This window comes from Cenococcum geophilum, assembly GCF_001692895.1.
Source record: "Cenococcum geophilum 1.58 unplaced genomic scaffold K441scaffold_79, whole genome shotgun sequence".
Classification (NCBI taxonomy): domain Eukaryota; kingdom Fungi; phylum Ascomycota; class Dothideomycetes; order Gloniales; family Gloniaceae; genus Cenococcum; species Cenococcum geophilum.
The window spans coordinates 548180-574054 of NW_027137637.1; the positions used below are offsets into that span (position 1 = coordinate 548180).

The following is a 25875-nucleotide window of genomic DNA, read 5'->3' on the forward strand; positions in this document are numbered from 1 at the left end:
AATACGGAAGACATTCACCGACCACATTCCGGAGTGGATTAACAGGCTATCAAAGGTGGAAGGTGACTGGGATTCTTGCCGCAGCACACTCGAGGGCCATTCCGACTTTGTCCGCGCCGTAGGTAGTGGCTGCTGCCGAGGCATAGAGGGCAACACCAAGAATTGTATATAATTGGCTTAATTGGGCAAGTTACTAACTTTAATTTCAGGCAGTTATAATTAAGACTCAGCGTGTTATAGTGGTAAAATTGAAATCATACTCCCTCCGCAAAATTTTGGTGAGGTACGATGCGATTTTTTCGGCTTGGCGAATTTTTACCGATATTTCGTAAACGACTGTACTTGACGTGGAGTTTGACGTGAAGTTTGACATGACATGAAGCTGTACAATTACCTTGCGGACCATGTATGCAGCCTAGGATCTTTCCTAGGGCTTAACGCCACCATTAGTCCCTATACCTACCGGCATGATCAAATCCATATTCTTTACGCGGTTTCATCCTGAAAAGGGTACGCCCGCTCTGAGCCGTGCAAATTAAGATACCTTCTCTCCAGCTTTGACTAACAAACCCGCTCTGCAGGCTCCCGCGTTCTCCACCAAGTCCCGGAGGGCTCTATCATACCTTCTTCCTCACCGTCGGCACTTCGACAACCGCTCTTCCACTTCCGCAGTATCTCCGACTACATAATTCCACGGCAGGAATTCTGCGATCGACTTGTAACGGCCTGCACAAACCGTTACCGCATCATTGGCTATCCGGTGTGCATCAAGGACGAAGTTCGATATGACCGCAACGAATTTATTTTCAATTTTGCTCTAGTTCTTGAGGAAGACGTCACGGATTGGGGAAGCTACGCGAGTGTTGTTAGGAAATTGGGGAGATTGCTAAGGGGCTTAGAGGAACAGGGAGGCTTTCTAAGTAAGGAGGAAGACCCAAGATGGTTTGAGAAAGAAGATGATGAGTGGGAGGGAAAGGTCGTGGGGGATGAAGGGAAGGTGAAACACCAAGATCACGGAATCGACGAACGAGATTTGGCTAAGGAAGAGCTTGATAACCAAATTGACGCGACGAATTCCGATGTCTGGGAAGTTGGGCCAGTGCCAGGTATCGGTGGTAAGGTATATGCACTTTGTGAGATGATATTAGAGGATCTCAATAATTATTGCGAGTGCATGATACCAATCGGTTTGTCTGTCTACAATAATTGATTCATGGACAACTCCAAGCTAACGTTCCTATTCCGCACAGATGATTCAAACACCATTAACCTGAAGCTCTTTCCTACACATGCTCCCCCAGCTCCAATATTTGCGTGGCATGTCCCTCTTCTTACAATCGATCTCTCCTCTTTCTCACCAACTATATCCTCCGATCTTACGCTTAACCGCATCTTACCATACATTGATGGCACACATTCGGTCTCACACATATCTCAGCTTGCAGATACAGACCTTGGATTAACAAGGAAAGCCGTGCAGCACCTTGTCTACTATGGCTGTGTAATCCTCCTGGACATATTCCAATTTAGCGCCATTTATGCCCCAACAGCAGAGATCGGTGATTTTATTGTCGACGAAAATCTGCAGGAAGAGTGTGCTAGATATGTCAGAACTCCTCGTACGACCCTGAAATTCCCAATCAGATCAGGATCCGAGGCCAGTGGAAATCGAGATGAGAGCGAAGAAACCTTTGCATTGGACGCATCGCAACATGAAGAGTTAGAAGCAGGGGCAGAAGACGAGAATTACTCAGATGACGAGGCAGACCCTCACCGAATTTCTAAAGAGACGCTTGTTACGCTTTATACCTCATTAAAGCAAGGTCTCACTCTACGCAACTGGTGTCTCGAGAACTTTGAGCTCCTCACCCGTATCGACATTAGGCGGCTCATCACGTTCGGTGTCATTAAAGGCTTTCTGTATCGTGTTCACAAGTACACAATTGCGACTTCCTCGAGTCTGCCTGGGTCGGATGAAGAAGCGAGAGGGAAAGAAGGTCGCTGGGGTGAAGGTCATGAAGATGGGAATGGAAATGGACATGGCACTCTACTGGGCTCAGACCTCAGTCGAGAGTTACCTCTCGCAAGGTATCTTGACGGAGTCCACAGCTTTGATCAAATATGTACCGAGCTAAGATTGAGTGAGAAAGAGGTTATGGATAAGATTAAAGGCTTCGGAGAGGTGCAGGTTATTCATCGATAGATTCAACACCTTAGGCGTCGGGTATCTATATCATCAAGGCGGCAAAGCTAGGCGGGATGATCGGCTGAAAGATATTGTGGCCGTACAACGATACGGAGATTTTCGATCTCAACGACATCGAAAGAATCAGTATATGGTTGGCAATGGCCCGGTAACTCTCATGAAACACATGAAGATATTTTCAAACGGCCACAGGACATATCAAAGAAGAATGCAACGTCGGCTCGCCACTTGATCCTGCCCCACCCCTTGGCGGCATTCTGGCCGTGGGACTCGGTAGATCCGTAGGATAATGCCTCTTGTAAATGGCCTACTTTCTCCCTCCATGGCTCCCATTTTGCAGATATCCCTATTTGCACACGTTTCCATGTGTTCTTCATAGTATTTTCTGGAGCATTAATGGGACTTGTTTCGATCCAGCAGAGATGTCGCGTTATGGTCGTAAAAGAGTAGTATATTTAAGTCTGCTATCAAACGAATCTAAATCTATGACTCTAGAACTAATGAAAACTTAGGAACTGTTTCCTCTTATGTTGGTGCCACCGCGTTTGTCAACCCTTCCAAGAAAGGTGCCTCCACAACAGAAAACCTTCATCCATGGATTTCGTTGCTATGTTTGCACTTCTCAGTGCGATATACAGCTGATAAAACTTAAGGAACCAGCAAAACATGACAAAAGGCCTCAAAGAATAACACAACCGCAACCTAGTTCATTTCTGCGACGTATTTGATTAGTTGATCCTGATCTTGTGCCTGATCTTTGATTATGATCGTAACCTCGCCGAGCTGCTGCAACTCGTGTCGTCCTATCCATCAACGCCATGTCTTCTAGTCTGATGCTAGTACGGGGTCTTGGTTGCGTATTTCCGTATGGGGAGGCAGTATCCTTAACTCCAGGCATTTTGATTGGTTACAAAATGCTCTAAACTAGCGTTGCTTCTATGTGCTATTTATTGAGATTTATGGAGAACATTGGTGTATCACAATGAGCGCTAGGAACTGGATTCTGTCCTGCATTATATTTATCTATGTGATATGCATGTAGCTTGCTCAAAGGTGCGGCATCGGACCGATAATCGGTACTTTTATTGGATGACAATTTTACGGACACGAGTTGTCTTTTTGCTGGCTTTATTATGCGTCGGTTCTCAAAGTCCAAACCAGTTACATGCACCTGGGTGAGGTTTGTGAGTTCGGTTAAGTCAGCAAGGCAGAAATTGCGAATTAGGCCTGTACCATTAAAACACAACCAAAATTAATTAAGGAAAGTCGTGAATATAATAGTAGTGACCTTACTTTAGCCCTCTATAATATAGATAACAATAAAAAAGGCCTTTATTGTGGATATATGGATGGCAATTCAGATTTAATGGGTGTAGCGAGACCGAACTCACAAACCCCACCCGGGTGCATGTTTGCTCTAGCTTGCGTCACTACTACGATCAATTTCTCGTCGTCTCTCTAACTGCTAAAAGCGCCTCAGAATGTGTATATACGTGCACACTTAGCTTTCTCCTCATTGTCACACTCTGCGCCGTCCACGCATTCCACCTCCGGCAAACGTTCATAGACACGATCACCTATAACTGGAAACATTCTAACTACAACGTTGTTCCGGCATTCCCTCTGAACCTGTATGTCTTCCCCACCAGGCTCCCAGATAGATTAAAAGTCTTACTCCCAAAGGATAATGTCCGATTCTACCACTCACACCATTGTGCCCACTGCAGCTCCTGTTCCTGCCGCTTCTTCGACAAGCTCCACTCGCCCATGTTCCTGCCTTCCGAACTTATCACGCGGAGCAAGCAGCGCCGCTGGCTCTCGTAGTAGCGATGGTGGTAGAGTTGCTACTGCTCTTTCTTGCTACAGTTTTTCTGCCCGCTGTAATTGCATATATCGTGGCTGGATCACGGTTGCGTAGGCCTGATACGGCGGATATTAGAGAAGCGAAACAGGAGTCTAGGTTAGGGAATTATGGAAAATCGGACAGAGAAGTTAGGCGAGTAATGTTGACATCTTTCGATTCTGAAAATATCCAGCTAAATCCATTGCTCTCCTTGTCCCTTCAATCCCGGTAGCGGAAATATCATAACCAAATAGGAATATCATCTTAATCCACCGTGTAAACCGGGGGGTATCATTGTTTCTGCGAGTTAATGTACAAGTGACATGTTTTGAATAGAAAAGAAAAAGAATGCTAATCAGTGACAACTAAATTTTACCAAAAAAATAAATATCTCCCATGTTCCGTTTGCTTAGGATGTCCGCACCAAGCAGTTAAGCAACAGCCCTTTCTTTCCCGAGCTCCTTCCGAAATCAAATTCCGTTGGCCCCAATATTATGCTACCAACTGATATCTGTTACTCCGTTGCGTTCATGCTGTGTCGTTACTGCGCTGCAATATTCCAAGAAAGTGTCTACTTTTGCTTTCTTTATAGATGGATGAAGGAAGTCGTTACCTCCATCTTGGAAACACTTTTCCGAAAACCTTCCGCCATCTGCTCCGTTGTCTTTCCTGTTCATCCCACTCAATCTCTTCTGGAGCCTGCCGGGTCCCGAGAAGGGCTAGCGCCCGCTGTCGTGCCCATTCTCTTCGGTTTGAGACACTAGGAGGAGGTGGTGGAGAAGAAGCCAGGTCACTTGCGGGCGTATCATCGGACGAGGGCACTGTGGAGGTTACCGTTGTGACATCATCCCTTGTCCCCGCCGCAGTGGGATTCAGAGCAGGATTTGAAGATGTCGTAGCCGTAGGCTGGGCCGCCGTGCCCATCTCAATGTCCGCCGGTCTCCTCTCTGTCCTTGCTGGTGCGCTGAAGACCCTTCTTCCAGCCATAGCCTGCGAAATCGTCCCACTTATGAGGAGGCCGTTTCGCATCCTCTCGCTCTGAGCTCCCCGTTGCTGCGTTGGGACTAGCACAGTCACTGACTGTCCAGACACATCCGGAAACCCGCCGGCTTGTCCTCGAGCCCGCCCACCTCCAATTAGTTGTCTGACTCCGTCTCCTATCATTCTTACACCACCGCCACCGTCATCCCGGACGCGTTCTCGTATCCTGCGGATCATTTGTTCACGCCGTACCATGGCATTTGTGACATTAGCAGGACAGTAGCCCTTCGGCAAAGTGGACTTTTTGCACATCGGACAGAGCGAAGAGTTACGTAGGAGGAAGGTGTCGACACAGCCCGGATGGAAGATATGACGACATGGCAGCTCGCGTACAGGGGTAATATTAGGTATGAAATCGTCAAGGCAGATAGGACAGGTAGGCTGAGAAAATGTTGAATGAGATGCCGTAGTTGTGGTGTTAATTGAGGGGGCAGAAGAGCGGCGGGCAGGTGTTGAGATGGGATTAGGCTCTGAATCGGACGAAAGTGGAGACGGAGTCATTGGCGGATTCGTAGGAGGCTGCAAATTTGGCTCCATTTCTTTTTGTGGCAGGAGACTCGGCTCGGGTATATAGTTGAAGAGTGGCATTTTATCGAGGTACTCCTGAGGAACAGTAAGACGCTTTATTCCAAGAGCCTCGAGGTCAACTTCTCCATTTATGACTCGTTGACGTAACCGATCTCGACGTTTACGTTGGAGGAGACGCATAATGAATGAAGTGGAACCTATTATGAGAATCAGGAGGCCAAGAACGATAACAAGGAAGATCCAGAGACTTGGAAGTTGGTTTCCATGACCTGGTGTTCGTTAGTAGTCTTACTCAGAATGATATATGTTATGGCGGAAGATAATACCAGTGTCAATTGTTGCCCAAAGCCGAATATAGTCAGTTGGAGAGTACATTGACGCAAGATCATGCCCATGTGGTACAGCAGTGACATTCCCGGAATATAGCGCCAGCTGATTCATGATGATACTCCCAGTCAATCCCGGAATTGCATATACAGGAAAATGATTATTCATTTTCCAACTCCCTCCATCCCCAAGGCCCCAGGTTGGATCGCTGGTTAGCGGAGGGGTGTCTGTGCCATTTCCCGGTAAATAGAAGATGAATGCTTTAATGGGTGCACCTCTAGTGGAGGCAAAGTATTCTAAAACGCACTGTGGAGAAAGCCACGGTGCCATGGCTACGAGGGAGTAGTCGGTGTTAGGAAGATTGTGCCGACGGGTGGCATTGGGCGACACAAGGTCTTTTTCGGCATTGATGCAATCATCTGAGGAGAGGTTCGGAACGTAGAGGATACCATATGGATCCGTTCCCGAAGAGGCGCCATTGGTCGAAAGAGTTCGAATATCATCTTCAATGAGGTACTGGAAGGATATATTGCTCTAGAGGCGTACACAGCATTTGTCAGCTAGTGTTGAGGAGAATAGCATGCACATGTTTGAGAGATTGAAGGCTATATTTACACTTATCGTAGTAAATTTGTCGTTATAATATGGGAGACTGTATGGATCGGGAAACTCAATCGTAAAGATGCCGATACTTTGAGCGGCTACTAGGCGGGTCTCTCATCAGCCGGGGCACTTGGACGCGCGTCGAGGAAGAGGTCGATCAATGACTTACTCATGATGGCGACCGGCGACTGCGAAATTCACGTCCATGAAAACGCATTGGCGACCATAATCTGTAGTGCTTTGCTTGCAAAAATGCGAGTGGAAGCCAAAAGGGGTATTTAGTGATGGTGGTGGTGGTGGTGTCGTCGCTGGCGGCCCTCCAGCCATGTGCTTTACTTGAGCGGCGGGAGAGAGTCTGCATATCTAAGCAGGCGCACGGGCCATAATGCTTGTCGCAAAGCTTGAATTATTGCTCGCTAACCCATTTGCACCCCGGCTGCAGCTGGCGCCCACACCCCGACACCGAGGGGACCAACACCGCTCGTCAGGTTCCTCCATCGTCAACAGCCAGCCACCACCGCCTTAACCACCGCCCGCTTCCTTACGCGCATACTGCTTGATAGCATCTTGAGCGCGTAGCGACACTTTCCGCACATCATACCGAAGAAGCGCCTCTACAGCGTTCTTCCTCCATGCCTTTACTGCCCTTATAATCACCCGCATTCTTTGCCATAGAATCTCCACCTGGGCCAAGAAGGCACGGACCACCACTACATTTTGCCTCATGCCTCCTGTCAGCAGCAAAGGCAAAGGCAAAAGCCAACCTCAAAACATTCGGAGATCGCGCAGTCGGAACACCACCCCAGTCCCCTCCGGCGCCAGCGTCCAAGTAACTGTCGAACCCATGTCCTCCACCACATACCTCAGGACACCAATGGCTCACCTCTCAACACCGCTAGACATGACGGTAGAGGAGATACTAGATCGTGGGGGAAGTGTCTCCAACATACCGTCCGTACGCAGTCTAAGTGATATGCGAGAGACAATACAAAACAAATTCCTCTCGCACATACGCATACGAGGCGAAGTCTCCGATCGAGTACTACGAGAACTCTCCAAGAGGCGGAAAGAACGAGTAGAGCAGGAACGAGAGAAAAGGGAAAGGGCTGACAGAGAGGCTGAGGAAAGGAAGCACAAGCTGAAAAAAGTGAAGAAGAGAGATTCAGAGGAAGAGCGACCTCCGGCCGTTGGTGCTCACGGAGTAGCGAGGCAAGATGGCGTCGATATTCATAAGGGTAAGTTCTATTCGAACTTGTCGGTTCACACACTTTACGTTGCAATTCCGCCTTCACATCCAAACATTTTCTGGACGCCATGGGGAACGGTGGGAAGTTTGCGGCCGGGCCTAATATAGACCTATGAACATTCAGTTTGGCCGATGAATAAAATCAAGTGTTTGGTATTTATTCTTCTCTAACATATTTCTCTAGATAATTCCTCTACCATTTCTTCGCCAATATCTCAGGCACCGCCATCCGTAACTGGTACTGCACCCATGGACTCTGTACCATCTCCAAGCCTCTCAGACGCCTCTCACCAACCGGCTCCTATGCCGTCAGTACCCCAATACCAGACTTTTGGTCCTGATCCTTCTACATTCGATGATCCCACGATTTATCATATCCGCGAGGTTACACCCGGTATAATGGAAGAAGAGATCAAGGATATATACTGTGTGGCCGAATACCCTGAAAGCGACCTCCACGACCAAACACCTGGCACACCTCCAGACAAAGACTTCAGCAATGCGAAACCCGCTAGTCAGGTAAATGCGACAGTCTTTGCCAACTATGTCGAGCCATATATACGGCCGTTGACAGAAGAAGACGTTGCATTTTTGAAAGAACGAGTAAGTCTTACAATTTTATATTTAATTAACTACAAGTGCTGGTATGGTTTCTGAATGGACTGAAATGCTTTAAGAGCAATGATGCAAGCTGCATATGCTTTCGCTACTCTAGGACCTACCCCGTGCGTCCCATTTTCGAACTCTTTACTAATATCGTCTCTCAGGGTGATCGCGTAACACCATTCATTCTTCCCCGCCGTGGGCCCAGACACTATAAAGAAATATGGGCCGACGAGGATGGTGCCATGGCAATTGATACCAACAATGACCGATTGCCTCCTAATGAGCCCCGTGGTAGCATGGATATCATGACTGATGAGCTTGCCGAAACCGAGGAGATCTCCACTGGCCCAATGCTTGCCCGTCTGCTCTCAACGATGCGCCCAGAAAAGCGCAGTGATGCGACAACCAATGGAGAAATTAACGGCACTGCGAACGGCGATAGTATGGACCTGGACGATTCAACAATATTCGACTCACAACGGCAGCCTCCCGCAACGCAAATGCCAGAGTCCACTCAACCAGGATGGAAAGCACCTGCGACAGTCGGCAAGACCGACTACGCGACGCTCGAAGAGCGCATCATGCAGGAGTTCCGCCACATCGGCTTCCTCAGCGACGTCGACACGCCCGACTACAGCGGGCATTTTGACGACGAGGTCGCGGCGCGGCTGCGGTACCTGCAGTCCGAGCTGCGGAAGCAGTCGGTCATCAACGGCGCGCGCAAGGCGCGCATCCTCGAGCTCACGGAGGAGCGCATGGCGCAGCAGGAGTACAACACGATTGCCGACGACCTCGACAACCAACTTAATACCGCGTATCTCAAGCGTAACCGAAATATCGGCAAAGGCAAGAAGAACGCGAAGAGGCCTGGTGGCGCAGGCGGTGGGTCACACCCCGTCAACGCCGCGGCGGGGATCAGCAGGCCGAGTGTCGGCGAGCCCATTCGAACGCTTATGGAAAGGAAGAGTCAGTGGAACAATACTATTGGACCTGTCGTCAACTACGGGAAAACAGGGCTGCCAAAAGATAGCGTGTTTTCAGATGATGTTATGAAGAGGTTAATGGATAGAGAGCAGGAGAGCTGGAACGAGGTTGAAGAGTAGTCGCATTCCAACCGGAGTAGTATAGAGTCAGGGCTCATTTGTTAACCATGCATCGCTAGACGGGCTCGTAAACGTTGAGATTGGTGGGATGATTTTGGTATATGCTAGTATTGGTATCGGTGTTTGAGGTGTGCACGATAGATTCTGTGCCTGCATCAAGCCTGGGCCTCGAACGGCATGTCTACAGTAGGCATCGAGCTGTAAAACTGGTGGCATATACACTCACCTCATCTGTTCGCAATGATACCATATTCTATATATCGTCTCAGGTTAGAGTGTTGATGTATTTATTCAATGCAAACACAGGCTTCCTACGCTCCCATAACAAGGAACTTAAGACACTACTTAGCTTATAAAATTCATATATATTTTTTAACATCAGAGCTCAAAATTCTACTTTACCATATTTATTAACACATTCTTCATCATTACCAAACTATTTTCCATCACAACGGGGCCCCATTAGTGATTTTACCATACGGGACTGCAGAATAATTTCCGTTACAAGCGTAATCATAATTAGCCAGTTCAATCTGAGTCTGTTGTACCTTCAAGAAAGTTTCCATCTCGCACCACCCATCGTCCCTGGACCCACATTCTTCGAAGCTGCGGCCAAGTGGTATTGTTCGCTGATTGAGAATGAAGTGAACATAGCTCGTCGGCGGGCCAGAAACATACGGGTTCGATGCCGATCGATCGGCACGAACGGGCTGCGGAGTTTTGATAATCTCGATGTCTAACCGACCGGCGAACGGCTCTAGATAGCTAACAATAAGTTCGCGGTCAACGATTTGGGTTGGAGGCAGGTATTTGTTGAACTGGGTTAACCCAAAAGCTGTCAGAATGGCCATTATGTTTGCATCGTGGCTGAAGTCGAAGTTTAGAGTCTGATCCACAGGAAATGTGATGGTATTGTTATCCAGAGTTACGTTGATTTGGGCGGTGGGTGATGTGATTACATGGTGCTGCATTCGTGCCAAGACTTCTTCGACATAACCTGAAAGGTTTCGTTAGTAGATATAGGTATGATAACGTAAAAGGGATAAAGACGAACCTATTCCTATAGCCCTTCCAGTTGGAGACTGAAAGCCATAACCACCAGCAAAGGCGATATCTAGGCTGTACTCAAAGCCTTGCCATTCCTCGTAGGTGAAGAGACTACACCAATGCGAGAAGCCAAGGGAGACCGTTTCATAGGCGCACAACTGCTGCGCATTATCTACACTAGTGTTAGATACCTTCGTAAGTGTTAAGGAAGTATTTCTTACAGCTATCCAAAACCGTCCAGTTCAGATCCCCCGAGATCATTCCTTGGATGCGGTGCGTAGCATTTACTAGATATGTACTGACCCACAACCCAGTGGCTAAAATAGTTTAGCACCAGCAGAACGAAACATGATAAAATACTCGAATGACTTACCGTTAATGTCGCCAGCTGATACAGCAGTATTTGCATTAGTGCAGAGGTAATAGCCATCTAGGGTGTTATTGTAGCCAAGCTGCTCAATAGTTACTTCTAGGGTAGCATTCTGAGTCCAGCCAAGGCCGAAAAAACCGGCCAAAAAATATTCGGCGGATTGAAGCATACGGTTTTGAGTTGTGGTTCGAGCAATAATTTTACTGCCGTTGTTCGGATAAAGATGCCCATACTGATAGTAATGAAGCGTACCAGAATTAAACAGTCTAAAACACGTTAATACCAAAAGGCCTAGTTAAGCGTTGATTATGAGACGTAATCAAATCTTTTCGACTGAATAATTCTCCTAAGATGCATGAATATTAGGGAGGTAAAACGTACTCCTGTTTGCCGATAGGGACGAGGATTTCCGCACCCAATCCATACTTCCAAGTGTTCAAAAAGGAGAGCGCACCAGTTGCGTTGAAATTTCCAGTGGAATTGTATACTTTTTGCCCTAAGCTTTGGGGACCGCTGCTGACAGTAGGGTACCGGCTTCCATGACGAGAAATCATATTAACCCAGCTGACATTACTGCCAAGGGGAAGTGAATATTCACTGACACCGAAGCCACGCGGATTTGGAAAATAAGGGCTCAAGTTTCCTAGCAATTGGAAGATATTGGCATTATGGATGTTGCCAGCAATTGGCGCTTGGGTTTCTAGTGGCGAATTGGGTATATACGAAACGCCAGGAAACGGTGCTCCATTGGTTTGCGCAAGTAAAGGGGCATCTCCAGTTTGTGTTGGGCCTAGGAGTTGGTTAAATCTAACCTGTATAGAGCGGAATTCAGTATGCCTACCGGCGAACCATCCGATTGTGGTGTCAAAGTAATCTGGAACTTTAGAAGATTGGGTGGTTGTAGCGGTAGCTTGGCGTCTATCAACAACTGCTCCTCTAGTGTAGCCAATGGAAACTACAAGGATTAAGGCGTGGAGAATCATGATAGACAAACTCACGGTTCAAGATGGGTTATAACCGTTGCACCGGCCATTCGTAGGGGTTCCATCCTTTATACGTTAGAATGGACCCAGGACGACGGTGCCCTTCTGCGAACTATTGGTACTATCTGAGATCCGAGGCTTATTAACCGAACAAGCCATTGTATCATTGTAGATATCGAACTAGGATTACCGAATCGAAGGGACGATGCAGGAACGTGGAGAGCTTCAAGGGTTGAAGAGAATCCACATCACAGGCAGCTGAATGTCACCACGTGCCTCACACTAAAAAGAAATGATTGTAGGGGGGGATTTCTAGGAGGGGAAGTTGGAATCGCATCGTTTAAACCGGGATGCAGAATGCTGACGGAATGGCGCCGGAACCGGGAGACAACTCTTCCGAAGATGTCTTGCGTGGTTAAGCTGACCCTTTTCCATATCAACACTGGGCACTTAAGGTTATGTCATCTGGACCAAGAACGTTGGTTGAAACACTGGGGGCTTTGATGATAGGTATAGATACGAAGCAATGCTAAGCTGGGTATCCAAGCCCTTTCGCGCGATGTGCACATCTCTTTCATTAAATGGTTCAATCACTCACATCATGTTCTTTCGAACTTATTTAAAACTATTCATTTTCCTTTAGTATAATAATGCAATTATATTGTCTATTCTTATCACATCTTCTCTAATTCTAGTTCTTTGAATATGGATCGCAGCCCCTATCTATACAATAACCTTTGACCAGCACGTTGTCGCACCAACTCAACCAGTCTTCCCTTGATTTTTGCGTTACCTCTTCGCTATCGCGCTGAGTCTATCGACATCAACTGAGGTGAGATCCGTGAACGTTTATTTGCACTGCCACGGCACCAGACAAGAGATCTAGAGTCGTCCATTTCTGCCATAACGGAAGGTGGCCACAAAGTGATGTACCAGGTGCATATAGATACGCAACAACGGCTTAAATAACCCTTTTCAGAGTCATGATGCGTTGCCGGGCATCGCTTAGATGGTCTTCACCAACGAAAATGTTTCACCTACCGATAACCCCCTGTCATACCCAAATCCTCGTTAAAGTACTCGCTTTACATTTCTCAAAGCAGTCTTGATTTTGCGTCCGGATCGCCAAGCAACATCAATGCTCAAGGGAAATGCGCGGAAACTTATAACTATGGCGCAAAATGAAGTGGGTCCTTGTACAGTGTTTCTCCGGCGGCGCAGGGTTCAAGTTGTCGTCAACTCCGCGTTTTCGCTTTCCAATAGTTTTGCTCTGAATTTATTTGCTCCATTTTACATTACTTGGAAGGACACCGCAATACTTACCATGACAACTCAGTCACCAGTACAGGGCTACGTAGACCCCGACTTTCCCAATCCTAATGGTCCAGACGATGCCTCGATCATCATCTACGGTATCAGTTCTTTGGTGGCAGCTATTGTTAATTAGAAACCAGCTATGCACCTTCCTTAGTCGTTAGTGTCCTGAGGGATAGCACTGTTTGCAATAAGTAGAATATTCCACTCGTGGCAGCCATTGAAGTACAGAACGTGGTATTTCTCTACCATTCTAGTGGGAATATGCATGATGAGCCTATATTTTCAGATCCAGATTCGTTCTTTACATGTATGCACATAAAGTAACACAGTCACTGAGATGATTGCTTTAGGAAATTGTTAGTTACATCTTCAGGATCCTCTCAAACCGCATGTAATGTCATACCCTTCATCGGCGAATTTCTAACCCAAAGGTGCTGCAGGACAAGATCCATACAGAGTAACCTACTTCGTCGTACAATGCTTCCTCATCGTGGTTGCACCAGTCTTCTTCTCCGCGGCCATATACGCTATCATGAGCATTCTCATTTCCGTCAACGGCCGCTAGTATGCTCCCATCTCGCCGCGCCTTGTCCTTACCACCTTCACCACTTACGATGTTGTAGCCATTATCGTGTAAATTATCGGCGCAGCATCAATCGGGGTTGCTGAGCTGAAGCAAAAAGACCCTGCCACAGCAAACAATATCTTCCTATTGTTTCTCGACCTTCCTCGTCTTACTGGGTTCCTTCCTGCGTCGGGCGCGGAGAGTACTACACAAGAGCATGAGCTGGGGTTTCATCGCGGCGTTTATAGCGGTGGCATTGCTAATATATCTGCGTGTATGTTTCAGGCTGATGGGGACGGCCGAAAGACTCCTTAGTAACCTTAGCACTCACGAAGTGTATGTTGGACGTCTGGAGTTTCTTCCGGTTGTGCTCGCTATTTATTTACTACCCATCTAGCATCTAGGTAGGTGCATTCATCAGGGGCCGGTGGTACCTCTCGGTTTGGAATGATTGGTGTTATTCGGAGACTGCTATGCTGCCGTTATGGTGGATGGTTATTATATCGTCGATTATTGAGAAAGACAGCAGATGGCAAACTTTTGATGTGATGTTCAATAGAAGAAGTGCCTTCTCGAGTTGTGCCGGCCAATAACGGAGAGCTGTGACGAGAGAGGTTGTAAGGCGCCGCTTTATTTACGCTCGGCGACTCCTTTGCGGCGTATATTTGCTAAATATATCCGTATTCTTGAAATCAGCGGAAGCGCTTAGGGAGCTCGGGGACTTGCACAGCGAGATTGGTGCGGCACAGCTTCAACAAACATGCTACGACTGAACCTTTACCTCGCCCCAGGCACCACCATGTCTGAATGGGCTGCCAACGGTTTAGGCGCCGCAACTACAAGCCCTGCGAATCGTGGCCATGCTTTATTTGTCCATATCCTGGCTTTGATCGCGCTTCGTCTATGTTGTGTGCCTTGCGGAGCTTTAATCGATTGTCCCGGTGTACACCGCACCATCCTTTGTGCTGCGGCTATAGGCTTTGCTGGTAAATGATGGCAGAAATTGTTTTGACTTCCTGGGCGCCTGCTGCTGTTGCCAGGTTAGAGCGAGGATATAAGTACAGATTTCCTTTCATTATCATACCAGCAAACCTTTAATTTTCAACGCATATTCTTGTTCTTCGAAGCGTCATTTATTTTGATGCCGAGAATAATTTCTATTTCACTTTATTTAGATTTATTCTAAATTAACCCCTCTCGATTTTGGTGAATAGAGCTTCGGGATACTTACAACATGTCTTCCTTGAACAACACCGGTACGTTTTCACCCATTTCAAACCGCTCAAATATTTGTATCGAATATACTAAATATGGCGCTAGTGACTGACCCTAGTCAATTGTATGGGTATGAGCCAAGTATGCCGCTCGCAATCATCGGAATTATCTTATTCTTGGGCGTAACGCTCATCACCGTCATTCAATTTTTCCATAACAAAACATGGTGCTTCTGGCCCATGATAATCGGAGCTCTGAGTAAGGCGTATATCAAAGCTAGATTACAGGGATTTAGCTAAGAGCGGCTTGTATAGTCGAGTCATCCGGCTTGATCGCGCGAGGGGTATCAGTCGGAAATCCGAAGGGTTTAAATGTGTTCCTTCTTCAGTATCTTGCCATCATGTAAGCAATTCGTCCACAATCCTATATTGAAAACCTACTAACAAGAGAATCACTGTCGTAGATTAGCACCGTCGTGGATAGCTGCAGCATGTTACCTGATATTTGGTCGCCTGGTGTGGTGGGTGACGCCCAGTGAACGTCAAAACTTCCGTACCCTCTGGTGCTCGCCGCGCTTCATCACCCTATTCTTCATCTTGTTCAATCTAAGTTCTTTCCTTGTCCAGTTATGGGGCGTTTCAGCTATCGGCGCATCATACTCATCAAATGATACCAAGGGAGAAAAGGAAAGGGGGTTCAATCTAGGTCTTAAAATTCTCAAATTAGGTCTCATTCTTCAAGTAGTCTGTTTTGGCATATTTGCCTTCATAAGCGCACGATTCCTTGTGGTGAGCAGGTATTGGAATAAAAGCTCTTTCAGAGTTAGTGATGGAAGGTGGCGTCGACTAGGCTATATTATTCATATAGCAGCAGGGTTGATCATGGTAAGTTGGCCTAGATTTCTAGAGTTTCAGGATCCAGTATTAACGGCAGGAGCAGCTCCGAGCGATATATCGCATCCTCGAATTCACTGGATCACACGAGCATCCAAACTATCTCTATTCACATGAATGGTCCTTTTGGATATTCGACGCGCTGCCGATTTTTGGTAGGTGATATTTGTGATCCGAGATCGCGCTCAGCTGCTGACGTTAGTAGTTGTTTTTCTTCTCTTCAGTGCAGTGCACCCGGGGCACTACCTCCCTAGAGATTTTACTCGCTTAGTGCTGAATGGAAAGAGGCTTGCACAGTCTAAAATCGTTCCCTCCCGACGAATTCATATGGATCAGTGGGTTGGAAATCCCGCGCATGGAGAACCACAGCCATTCCCAATCGAACCGGCTCGGCAAAGCAATGTTTCTCGACAGGCGGAGTTCTCATTTTTTAGAGGTTGACAGGGCATAAAAGGCACTTCACTCTCCAGAGATGACAAACCCGCAATTCCATAAAAGAATTTACGTGTAGATGTCTTCCAGCTATGCTTCAGCGCCCTTCCAGTTCTTGCCGAGATCTAAAACGTCAACCCAACCCTTCGGTTTCTTCCTTCCTCCCTCAAGCCCTGAATTCAGCCAAGACTCCCCATCATATCCGAACTCAATAAGTGCATCTTCACTACCCCATTCCCCATTGCCCATAAGTCCGATAGGAATTTTGTCTTTACCTTCGACAGGATCTACGTATCCTACCGGAAATGATATGCACGGTACTCCAGTGAAATTAGCCATCCAAACATACTCCATACTCCTCACTGACATATTACCATCACTGACACCGTACTTGAGATCGCTTTTACCACCTTTGATATGCCAACCAGGATTCGGTGTCGTAGGCGTGACGATAATAAGCCCCGGATGTTTCCGGAAAAGGTATGCCAGATGCCGCATTATGAGATTACGGAGCTTTTGCGCGAGCAGGAAATCTACCGACGGAGTCTTGCCGCCGACCGTTATCAGGACTTTATTAGGTGCGGTTAAACCAGTCACGTCGGGGTGCGAAGCAGCAACTTCTGCCAGGATGGTCATGGCGTGTGCCATCTGGCCCTCGTGGATCATCGGAAGCGTGATATCGACAATCTCATAGCCAAGCTCCGTGGTGAAATGGTCCAGAGCTTTCTGGCATACCGCGCGAACTGGAGGGTCTGCACGATCGAACCACGTCTTGTATACACCTAGGACTTTTTTGCGCTCTCCCGTGTACGCCCGTGGCGGCGCGAAGAGTGCAGAGGCTGGATTGTGCGGATCTGGTGTAGCTAATACACGGTACGAGATCTCAAGATCTGCCATGTTGCTTGCCAATGGGCCAAGCACCACTGTAGTATTTGCGACGCTTAGAGATGGGCTTGTAGATACGCGCCCATGGGATGGTTTAAGCCCAAAAACACCACAGTAAGACGCAGGTATACGTATTGAACCGCCTCCATCTGTTCCAATAGCAAATGGAATGATTCCCATACCAACTGCGTACCCGGCTCCGCCAGAGGAACCTCCAGTATAATAGTGTTCATTATAAGGATTTAAGGGTGTGCCGTGAATAGGGTTGTTGTTCGTAGTATCTGTAGAAAATAATTAAGCGCTGCGCAATCACTATAAGAACACCGAGGGTCCAAAGGATCTCACGCCGACAGACGCCTAAGAACTCATGAATGAACACAATGGGACTGACTCACCCATTCCAAACTCATGCATGTTGAGCTTCCCAAGTATTATGGCTCCCTCCTCTTCCAATTTAGACACACACCAACTGGTCACATCCAACTTATTTGTGAAATCCAGCTTGGATCCATTGCACCTCTTATATCCCTTCAGATCCATTTCATCCTTGATGGCCATTGGCACTCCGTCCAGAATCCCTAGAGGTGCCCCATCTTTGTAGCGTTGCGTAGCCGTTTCAGCAGCTCGTCTGACAATGTCGACCTTAGTGTCAAGGAAGGCTACCGAGTGTTTCGTTGGCGATTTAACGTCTCTCCGTATTAGAGGCAGCAATGCCTCAACCACAGCGCTCGGAGTAAGCTTGCCAGTCTTAAAGGCGTCGTGGAAATCAGAGATAGAGTAGAAACGCCCAATGGCATCTAGCGGAGGTGCGCGTATGCTATTGATTCTCGTATGGCTTGCAGGAGCTCCAGCGTTCGGATCTCTTACTGGTGTTACGGTTGGGTCGTATCGATTCTCTACATCGTCGAGCTGTGTAAGCCCACGGAGAGCGTTGAAGTTCGCGTTATTCCAAAGGTACGTTTGTACAAAAGAGAGCGATGAGATACTAGACACATTAGCTGATAAATAATGAAGCGTATAGCTAGGCGTTGTACAGTGAAGCACCGTAATGGAGTGGGAGCCCTCGAACTACAGGATTAGCTGGTGGGGGTGGAGATTTGTATGGGATTTCGAAGGATTTGGGTAATGGATAATTTATAAACTCCAGTACTGCAGCTGAACTATTATCCTGGGTTTCTGTCATGTTTAAAATAAATATGCACAATATGTATGCACAATATGAGTTTCTAAGTGAGAGCCTAGGATTTAGGTTAGACGTAAGCTTGTCGTTATCAGAATACGACATTCAGCCACATTTTTGATACTTGACGCCACAATCACATCGATACAACTGGAGACTATACTGCTCCTTTCGATGAAGAAAAACAATTTCCAAACATCAAGATCATCCAGTTTCCAGAAACATGTCACTCCCATTGCTACGGTACAGTTGTAAACTAATAACCATAACCATAATCGGTATTCTTCATCCGCCAACTCTCCTCTCTTCAACACACTATTGCTCCCACCAAGTCATGTTTAAGCACTGGGGACATGGCGAACACTTTTGCGGAAATTCTAGGGCAAACTAGGAATATGGTTTCCATTACTGCCATTGCTGTGGGTTGAGCCATCACCATGTCTCCTCAGTTGATGTCAGTTGATTCATCGCTCCTTCTTGGGAGTGGAGTCGCTCGGGGTGATTTGGTCGGCCATGCGATTGTACTCCCGGGAAACGCCTTCAACCTGCTTCTTCAAGTTCGCCAAGTCACGATCCCTCGCAGCAAGTTCTTGCTTTAGTCGGCCGATTTCGCCAGCGTTGCCAGCATTTTGCAGAGAAGAGCCTTTGCCTTTGCCTTTGACAGCAGGGTCGCCCCTGAGCGTCTTCACCTCCTCCTCAAGACGGAGGACGTCGAGAATCATGACGTAGGTCCGGTTGAGGATCAGAGACAGGAAGAGGGTGAAGCCGCAGAGGTACATATTACGTTGGGAGTAGAATTTGCGGGCTTGGACTTCCATACGTTCTGATCCACCTAGAACTGCAGCCCTATATCAGAAAATCAGTATGTGTTGTATGCAGATATGCACTTTGTTGTTGTACATACCCTCCACGGTTCTGACTTTTGTGCGCAGCGGCCAGTTCTATTTGTACGCGGTAGACTCGGTTGACGCTATCAATGAAAAGAATGAGGATAAAGATAAAAGTTATCTAACGAATTTGTCAATAACGGCTTCCGAAAAAAAGGATATGGACCGAACTACTGACCTTCATGCCATATTGTAATTTTGCTATGATCGGACTCTCGGATATGAAGGTGAACAACTTGCGGCGCCATGTAAAGGGCAATGGAATGATCAACGCCATGAAGATGACCATCTCCGTTACTAGGAGGAGGAATACCTGAAGCGAGATAGCTGTTAGCTTTGCTTTAGGCCATTTATTTTAATGTTTGCGTGAGGCCAGATGGGATAATGACGCAAGTTGTGATCATGGTTGATAGAGCTCAAAGTAACAAAGAACGGAGTATGGCTATAGAAACCACCGTTACAAATGCAGCAAATAACCCGAAGGTGTTAATGTAGACTTACGAGACTATAGTAGAGCGTCATGGCTGCTACGTCGGTTGAAGCTGGAATAAGGGCTTTTGTTGTAGTATGAGCGGTCGAAAGCACAGGGTTCTGGTGGTAAACACTTAGAATCAGCTTTGTTGTTAAAGAACTTCAGAGCGAGCTCAGCAACAGAGGATGAAGAAACGGTGGTGTGCTGAGCAAGAACTGGCTGGCTGCCTTGGTGACGTAAATTGACGGGCTAACCCGGACAGTGCTAGTGGCCTAAGCTCGGCTTCCACCATCACGAGAATTTCCTCAGCGCAAATTCTGACCATCAGCGAACAGACAGCTTTCTGCAGTCACAATTATGGACAATAAAGCTCAGGCCACTCCTAAGCCAAAGGAAGAAGATAATCCAACCCAACCAAATTTGCCTGGAGACTCGGCAGTTACTAGAGCAGAAAAGGCTGAGCATCATGGCCTAATCAACAATCCCGAAGTCAACGATTTCGAACAATCTCCTTCTAAGCGTTTAAAGATGGAGGAAAAAGAGACTACCACATCTACACCTCGTGAAAGGCAGAAGGGCGTAGCTCATATAAAAGCCGAGTGAGCTGACTCCCTGGTACTTTCAGTAAGTGACTTCATGTTCATATCAACTAACTGAGCAAGGTATCTCCTCTATCCACCTGGCAGTAAATTAATCGAACGCTCAAGTGGCGTAGATCGTGATGATGCGGCAGAAGCATCAGGTCAGAGATACCAAGATACTAGATCACAAGACAACCGCCAATCTGGCAGAAACGGCAAGAAAAAGCCGAAAGGACAGAACACGAGCCGCAGTTTCGGCAGTTCTAGGGATGCCCTCCAATTATGCTCCTCTCGTGCACTAAGCCCTGAGTTCTCACCAGAGGAGTGCCGATTTGGGGATAAATGCAAATTCGAACATGATCTACGTAAATACCTAAAAGACGGTAAACGAGAAGATCTCAAGACTCTCGGTGGTATCTGCCCCACTTGGGATTCGAAGGGTGTCTGCAGTGCAGGTTGGAAATGCCGTTTCGTTAGCTGTCACTCTGAGGAAAGGGACAGAAATGGCGGTAAGAAAGAGCTAGTCCTCACCGAGGATCCAGTGCGGAAAGCGAAGGCGGAGGGATTGGTCAGTGCAGAAGATGAAGTTGGTGTTGTCAATGCTGTCACCGCGCAGCAGAAGATTAATCTTTCGAAACGCATCACAAAGACACCCAAAGCGGATGCATATCTTGAGTGGATGCATAGAATTTTCGAAGACGACCAAACTTCTAAGGAACACAATGGATCTAGTAAAAAACCTAAAGAAGAGAGTGAAGAGCACAGAGACGCAGTGGAGGAAAATCGTGCTCAATATGTCGAACCCCCATTCCTTCCCTCAGAAAAACGCCGGATTTACTATGGACCAGAAACTCCAGTTCTTGCTCCACTAACAACACAAGGTAATCTGCCATTCAGGCGACTCTGTGTTGAACTCGGGGCACAGGTCACATGGTCCGAAATGGCAATGGGTCTTCCCTTGATCCAAGGTGAAAAGAGTGAATGGGCATTGATGAAGGCTCATGAGTCTGAAATACGGCCACCAAAAATTTCTGGACTCAATGATGTCGCCACAGGATACGACAATTCCAAGGATCTCAAATTCGGTGCGCAAGTGGCTGCTAATAAACCATGGCTTGCTCTAAAGACCACTGAAATTCTTACTTCGCTATGTCCGAATATCCGTGCTATTGACCTAAACTGTGGGTGCCCTATTGATCTCGTTTTTCGACAAGGCGCAGGGTCAGCTCTTTTGGACAGCCCCAGCAAGCTCGAGAGTATTATACGTGGTATGAATGCCGTGTCGGAAGAGGTTCCAATCACAGCAAAGATTCGTATGGGTACCAAAGACAATAATCCAACTGCCGAAAAGCTTGTAAAGAGGCTTGTGCTTGGTGGATATGAAGCAATCGAGGCAGGCCGAGGAACCTCGGGTGTTGCAGCGATCACGCTCCATGGTCGAACTAGGCAGCAGCGATATACTAGAAACGCGGACTGGGAGTATATTTCAAGATGCGCTGCTCTGATCAACAGGTTGAAGAAGACAAAACATGAGCAAACGGATACTTCAAAGGATGCTGATTCCAGGCACCTTGCAAATGACGGGAAAATATACTTTGTCGGGAATGGAGACTGCTATTCCCATGTGGACTACTACAAACATATCAAGGAAGCCAAAGTTGACTCGGTAATGGTAGCTCGGGGTGCACTGATCAAACCTTGGATCTTCGAAGAGATCGAGAAGGGCCAGTACTTGGATAAATCTGCCTCTGAGCGCTTGGCATATGTCGAGAAATTTGCAAAGTATGGATTGCAGACTTGGGGCTCCGATGAGGTTGGAGTTGGCACTGCACGACGGTTTCTGCTAGAATGGCTCAGCTTCTCTTGTCGATATGTTCCTATCGGCTTGCTTGAATATTTGCCACCTAGCATTCAAGATCGGCCACCAGCCTTCAAAGGACGAGACGATCTCGAGACTCTGATGAGCAGTGACCATTACAAAGACTGGATCAAAATCAGGCGAGTCACCTCTCCCTATCTAGACAGCCACTGTTTCTTCTGCTAACACTTTATAAGTGAAATGTTTCTTGGTCCTGCACATCCAAACTTTAGGTTCGAGCCGAAGCACAAATCTAACAGTTATGAGATAGAGGCGGAAGGGTAGCTAGGGATCTGAATTCGTAGTAATTTGGCTTGTGATCTCAAGCCCATTATGGCTCTTGGTTTCATCGGTGGCATTTCCAGCTTGTAGGCAGATCCGGATATCGGAACTGGATAAGCAGCTACAAAACCTGTAGACTTTGGATTAAAATCATAGTGCGAATCAATCTACGGAAATAGAAGATAGGATTATCAAGCCACCAATATCTTGACATGTTGATGCCTCCACAGCGCGGATGCGGACTTTGCCGTAGGATTCTGGAAACAAGTAAACAGTGACATGCCGCTGTTTCGATCTGAGATGCGGGGAAGATCCCGTGTTGGCTTGGCGCAAACTCTTTTGTAGATTTAGTATTATAGTAAAGTCGCTATACTATAGTAGGTACTTACCTTTAATTACGAATCTATCTAGTATATTACTTATAGATAGACGGTTAAATAGAGAGACTAAACTAAACGTTAAAACAGTACCTATAATACTATATTAATTATACGCAAAATAATTAGGTAGTATTATTACGTATATTATATATAGAAGGATTTATTAGGAGTATAGTTATATATTTAAAGGACTATAGTCCCTACCTAGATAGTTTTCTCTTTATAGTAAAATCTTAGAATATAATCGGAGTTAATCTATTAGGCGCACACTCTATAAGTTTAGATCTTATTACCTCGTTCTACCTATATACCCAGCCTATTAACAAGTCTATTATAGCATTTACTATAAGGCTTTGTTATATACGAGCCTACGTAGATATAGTCTAAGGTAGGCTTAATATCGCTAGTTATTGGCGGCTTAGTTAATTGAGGCACGAGCATAGTAGAAAGGACGTATGCAAGCCTATACGATTGGATTGTTTATTAAAGAAGATCTAAAGCTAGAGAAAGAAAAGGAGAAGAAGGATAGCGCCGCTTAAAGTAGGGTTTATATACGGTCTTTTAGTTACGTAACTATAGTAATCTACTAAGTTTTACTAGTAATCTGCCGCGATCTACCGTTTTTTAATAGTACCGTAATACTAATAAATCTAACTCGATTATTAAAGACATATATAGTAGTTCCTAAATTAAGAAGAATACTATTATTAACTAAATAAGAACGTATTTAAATTATATTATAATTTACTTACCTTAACTTAATCCTAAAGTAGTATTCTACTCTCTTTAAATATATTACTTTTTTAAGTTAAGGATACTATTATTATTAGAAAAATCTAGTGGCTAATAATTATTAAAGAGATCTAGTGATATTAGAATATAATTAAAATATATTATAAATATATTGTTACCTACTTACCTATTACGGTTACTTTTCTTAGTTACTATAAGGTAGATTGTATTGTAGAATGAGCGTTAGGGGTCGATTGACTATGTAATCTTATATTTTAAGCTGAGGTTACCCGGTGCAGGGGTTATGCATTAGTGCTTATGGTGGGCCAAACTTTTAGCGTGGTCGGACCGACCTGCGTCCTCTCCCACTGGTCAGTTCTCGCCAAGTTTATTTTTGCAGCGAGTAACAAACCAACGCGCGTATCTCCCACGGCTGTATTAAGGAACTCCAATATCGGCGTCTGCCGTTCTCACGTGTACTTTATTTACAATACTTAGCTCAACAGAATCCGTTATTTACTACTCTATTGAGTTCTCCACTTGGTCTTGGGTTGCCTCTTCGAAATCCCAACGATGACCCCTAGCTGCTCATTTTATTAATTAGATCCATGCATTAGAGGCTGTTGGCTAGATCGACCGCTAATGACGACATGTTTTGTCTCGCTCACCCGGGAGACGGAAATGGTGTTGTTCCTCTCTACAACTACTCCAAAGATAGCACATTGGGCACAAACATTCGGGAATCACCCCATGCAACTATGTTGGCGCCCTGGAAACCACTGCAGCATTTAGTGCACCTCGGATGTGATTGCTGCTAGCCAGATTGACCTCCAAGTTGACTTAGAGTCTGTGTCGTGAGATGGTCGCCGCTTCTAGAGTCAGGCCGAGCGTATTTCTCCCCTCTGTTCAGGAATACATGAAGCTGAGGTTCCACGTCGCACCTTGGAACAGGCCGTTCCGTTAGAGCACTAGAAATCTTCTGGAAATCCTGATATTGTTTCTAATTCATGCAGGGTCCAAAACGGCCGTGTACCGCTCGGATCGCACCAATGGCGAGTCGCGAATTGGCTCGAAGCTTGCGGTGTGGTTGGTGGAAGGGTCACCATGCCGAAGGATTGACCCATAGCGCATTGTTGGGTGCACCACACTATCAACATCAAGTAACTTCGCTATGCGTGAGCCAGTGGTCGAAATTAATTGTGATACAAGAACGTCCACGCAATCGCAGATCTGGACTGTTGGACACCACGAATGCTACGCTTACCTTGTAAGCCGGGACCCAGAAGAGGTTGTCTCATCCGGGACATGTGACCTGCCGATCTTCGCCGTTCCCTACCAGAGATGGGCGAGCTTGGCGATTGAACGAAAATGACGCGCAGTGCTTGCGTTGTAAATTACGTGACAATAATATACAGCTATTCCACTTTTATGCCGGGAGCAGGCCGAGCGGTGTCAATATGTCCAACTAATGAACCAGGTAAGCCGGAATTATACGACATCTCGATCCGAGGCATGTCCGAAGGCGAATCCAGGAAACCGAATAAGCGGGTGAACGCATCCGGCGGGACAACGTCAGATGCGTGGAAATATCTCGAGGTTCAAGACATACTACGAAATAAGCAACCTGGGACCTGAGTTGGGATGCTAATAGTAGTGATGGGTGGAGGACACAATGCATCTAAACATCAGGCTCCTCATCATTAGTAACGGGCGGCAGACGAGTTAGGATGAGTTAGGTAGTTAAAAGCAATTATTATTTCCGCTCCCTGCAGGGATTAGCGTGGAGTGGGTCTCATGCATCGCGTTGTTGTACTTTAGAAACAACGAGTTTTGATGCATGGGGGGTTAAGGGGTTTGTGTTCACCGAGTCTACGAGTTTGCGTACTTCGGGGGCCATGGGGGTACCAGGACTGAGGGTCAATTACACCAGCGCCACGTGTGGGCGCCTCTTTCTGGTGGGCTGCCATGTGGAGTGACCTTCTGGAAGGCAGTGAAGTTCGTAACAAACCCTCCAGCCGAGCTGCAATGGCTAAAACGTTCGAGTCAACCCGCCCCAAGGCCATGGGTCGAGGCTCTCTTGATACTTGACCCATGCCGTGCTCTCCAATAGCCAGCGCAGAGCCCACGTCCTGCAAGAGCCCACGCCGTCAGGGAAGCCGACCGAAGAAGCATCCAAGCACCCACGCATCGTCAACACCTAAAATACGAGAGCGCGGCTACCCTTTGTTCGCTCTGCAAACACGACAACCACGACAACCACGACAACCTTGAAAGTTCCTCGGTACCCATCAGC

The 25875-nt window shown here is 46.7% G+C and overlaps 9 protein-coding genes across 9 annotated transcripts; 5 read left to right on the forward strand and 4 right to left on the reverse strand.

The window, feature by feature from the left end:
• Positions 1-467: 467 nt before the first annotated feature.
• K441DRAFT_690958 (nitrogen permease regulator 2) lies at positions 468-2203 on the forward strand (the record flags this gene model as incomplete). The annotated part of the gene is made up of 3 exons (XM_067652439.1): positions 468-510; positions 582-1187; positions 1251-2203. The coding sequence occupies 3 exons, from the start codon at positions 468-470 to the stop codon at positions 2201-2203; spliced, it is 1602 nt and encodes a 533-aa protein (XP_067497322.1).
• Positions 2204-4658: 2455 nt separating this feature from the next.
• K441DRAFT_622381 (uncharacterized protein) lies at positions 4659-6865 on the reverse strand (the record flags this gene model as incomplete). The annotated part of the gene is made up of 5 exons (XM_067646004.1): positions 6718-6865; positions 6561-6646; positions 5945-6479; positions 5225-5887; positions 4659-5164 (listed from the first exon to the last, which is right to left on the reverse strand). The coding sequence occupies exons 1-5, from the start codon at positions 6719-6721 to the stop codon at positions 4659-4661; spliced, it is 1794 nt and encodes a 597-aa protein (XP_067497323.1). The 5' UTR covers positions 6722-6865.
• A 198-nt stretch (positions 6866-7063) lies between these two features.
• K441DRAFT_700993 (uncharacterized protein) lies at positions 7064-9880 on the forward strand. The gene is made up of 3 exons (XM_067653295.1): positions 7064-7783; positions 7979-8397; positions 8562-9880. Exons 1-3 carry the CDS (start codon positions 7273-7275, stop codon positions 9501-9503), a joined length of 1872 nt encoding a protein of 623 aa, XP_067497324.1. The 5' UTR covers positions 7064-7272; the 3' UTR covers positions 9504-9880.
• On the reverse strand, positions 9860-11985 carry K441DRAFT_622387 (phosphoglycerate mutase-like protein). Its single transcript, XM_067646005.1, has 6 exons — positions 11762-11985; positions 11302-11710; positions 10924-11186; positions 10772-10867; positions 10558-10722; positions 9860-10500 (listed from the first exon to the last, which is right to left on the reverse strand). The coding sequence occupies exons 1-6, from the start codon at positions 11901-11903 to the stop codon at positions 9950-9952; spliced, it is 1626 nt and encodes a 541-aa protein (XP_067497325.1). The 5' UTR covers positions 11904-11985; the 3' UTR covers positions 9860-9949.
• Positions 11986-13074: 1089 nt separating this feature from the next.
• K441DRAFT_690962 (uncharacterized protein) lies at positions 13075-14182 on the forward strand (the record flags this gene model as incomplete). The annotated part of the gene is made up of 6 exons (XM_067652440.1): positions 13075-13089; positions 13240-13315; positions 13397-13473; positions 13571-13607; positions 13661-13770; positions 13916-14182. 6 exons carry the CDS (start codon positions 13075-13077, stop codon positions 14180-14182), a joined length of 582 nt encoding a protein of 193 aa, XP_067497326.1.
• A 913-nt stretch (positions 14183-15095) lies between these two features.
• On the forward strand, positions 15096-16334 carry K441DRAFT_622390 (RTA1-domain-containing protein; the record flags this gene model as incomplete). Its single annotated transcript, XM_067646006.1, has 5 exons — positions 15096-15258; positions 15315-15402; positions 15464-15884; positions 15940-16048; positions 16099-16334. 5 exons carry the CDS (start codon positions 15096-15098, stop codon positions 16332-16334), a joined length of 1017 nt encoding a protein of 338 aa, XP_067497327.1.
• An 81-nt stretch (positions 16335-16415) lies between these two features.
• K441DRAFT_592148 (amidase signature enzyme) lies at positions 16416-18393 on the reverse strand (the record flags this gene model as incomplete). Its single annotated transcript, XM_067644864.1, has 3 exons — positions 16416-17491; positions 17606-18195; positions 18245-18393. The coding sequence occupies 3 exons, from the start codon at positions 18391-18393 to the stop codon at positions 16416-16418; spliced, it is 1815 nt and encodes a 604-aa protein (XP_067497328.1).
• Positions 18394-18596: 203 nt separating this feature from the next.
• On the reverse strand, positions 18597-19944 carry K441DRAFT_670155 (putative BAP31 domain protein). Its single transcript, XM_067650236.1, has 4 exons — positions 19779-19944; positions 19456-19590; positions 19295-19398; positions 18597-19236 (listed from the first exon to the last, which is right to left on the reverse strand). Exons 1-4 carry the CDS (start codon positions 19797-19799, stop codon positions 18855-18857), a joined length of 642 nt encoding a protein of 213 aa, XP_067497329.1. The 5' UTR covers positions 19800-19944; the 3' UTR covers positions 18597-18854.
• A 131-nt stretch (positions 19945-20075) lies between these two features.
• Positions 20076-22801, forward strand: K441DRAFT_709183 (tRNA-dihydrouridine synthase). The gene is made up of 3 exons (XM_067653833.1): positions 20076-20348; positions 20412-22328; positions 22386-22801. Exons 1-3 carry the CDS (start codon positions 20107-20109, stop codon positions 22471-22473), a joined length of 2247 nt encoding a protein of 748 aa, XP_067497330.1. The 5' UTR covers positions 20076-20106; the 3' UTR covers positions 22474-22801.
• The last annotated feature ends 3074 nt before the right edge of the window (positions 22802-25875 follow it).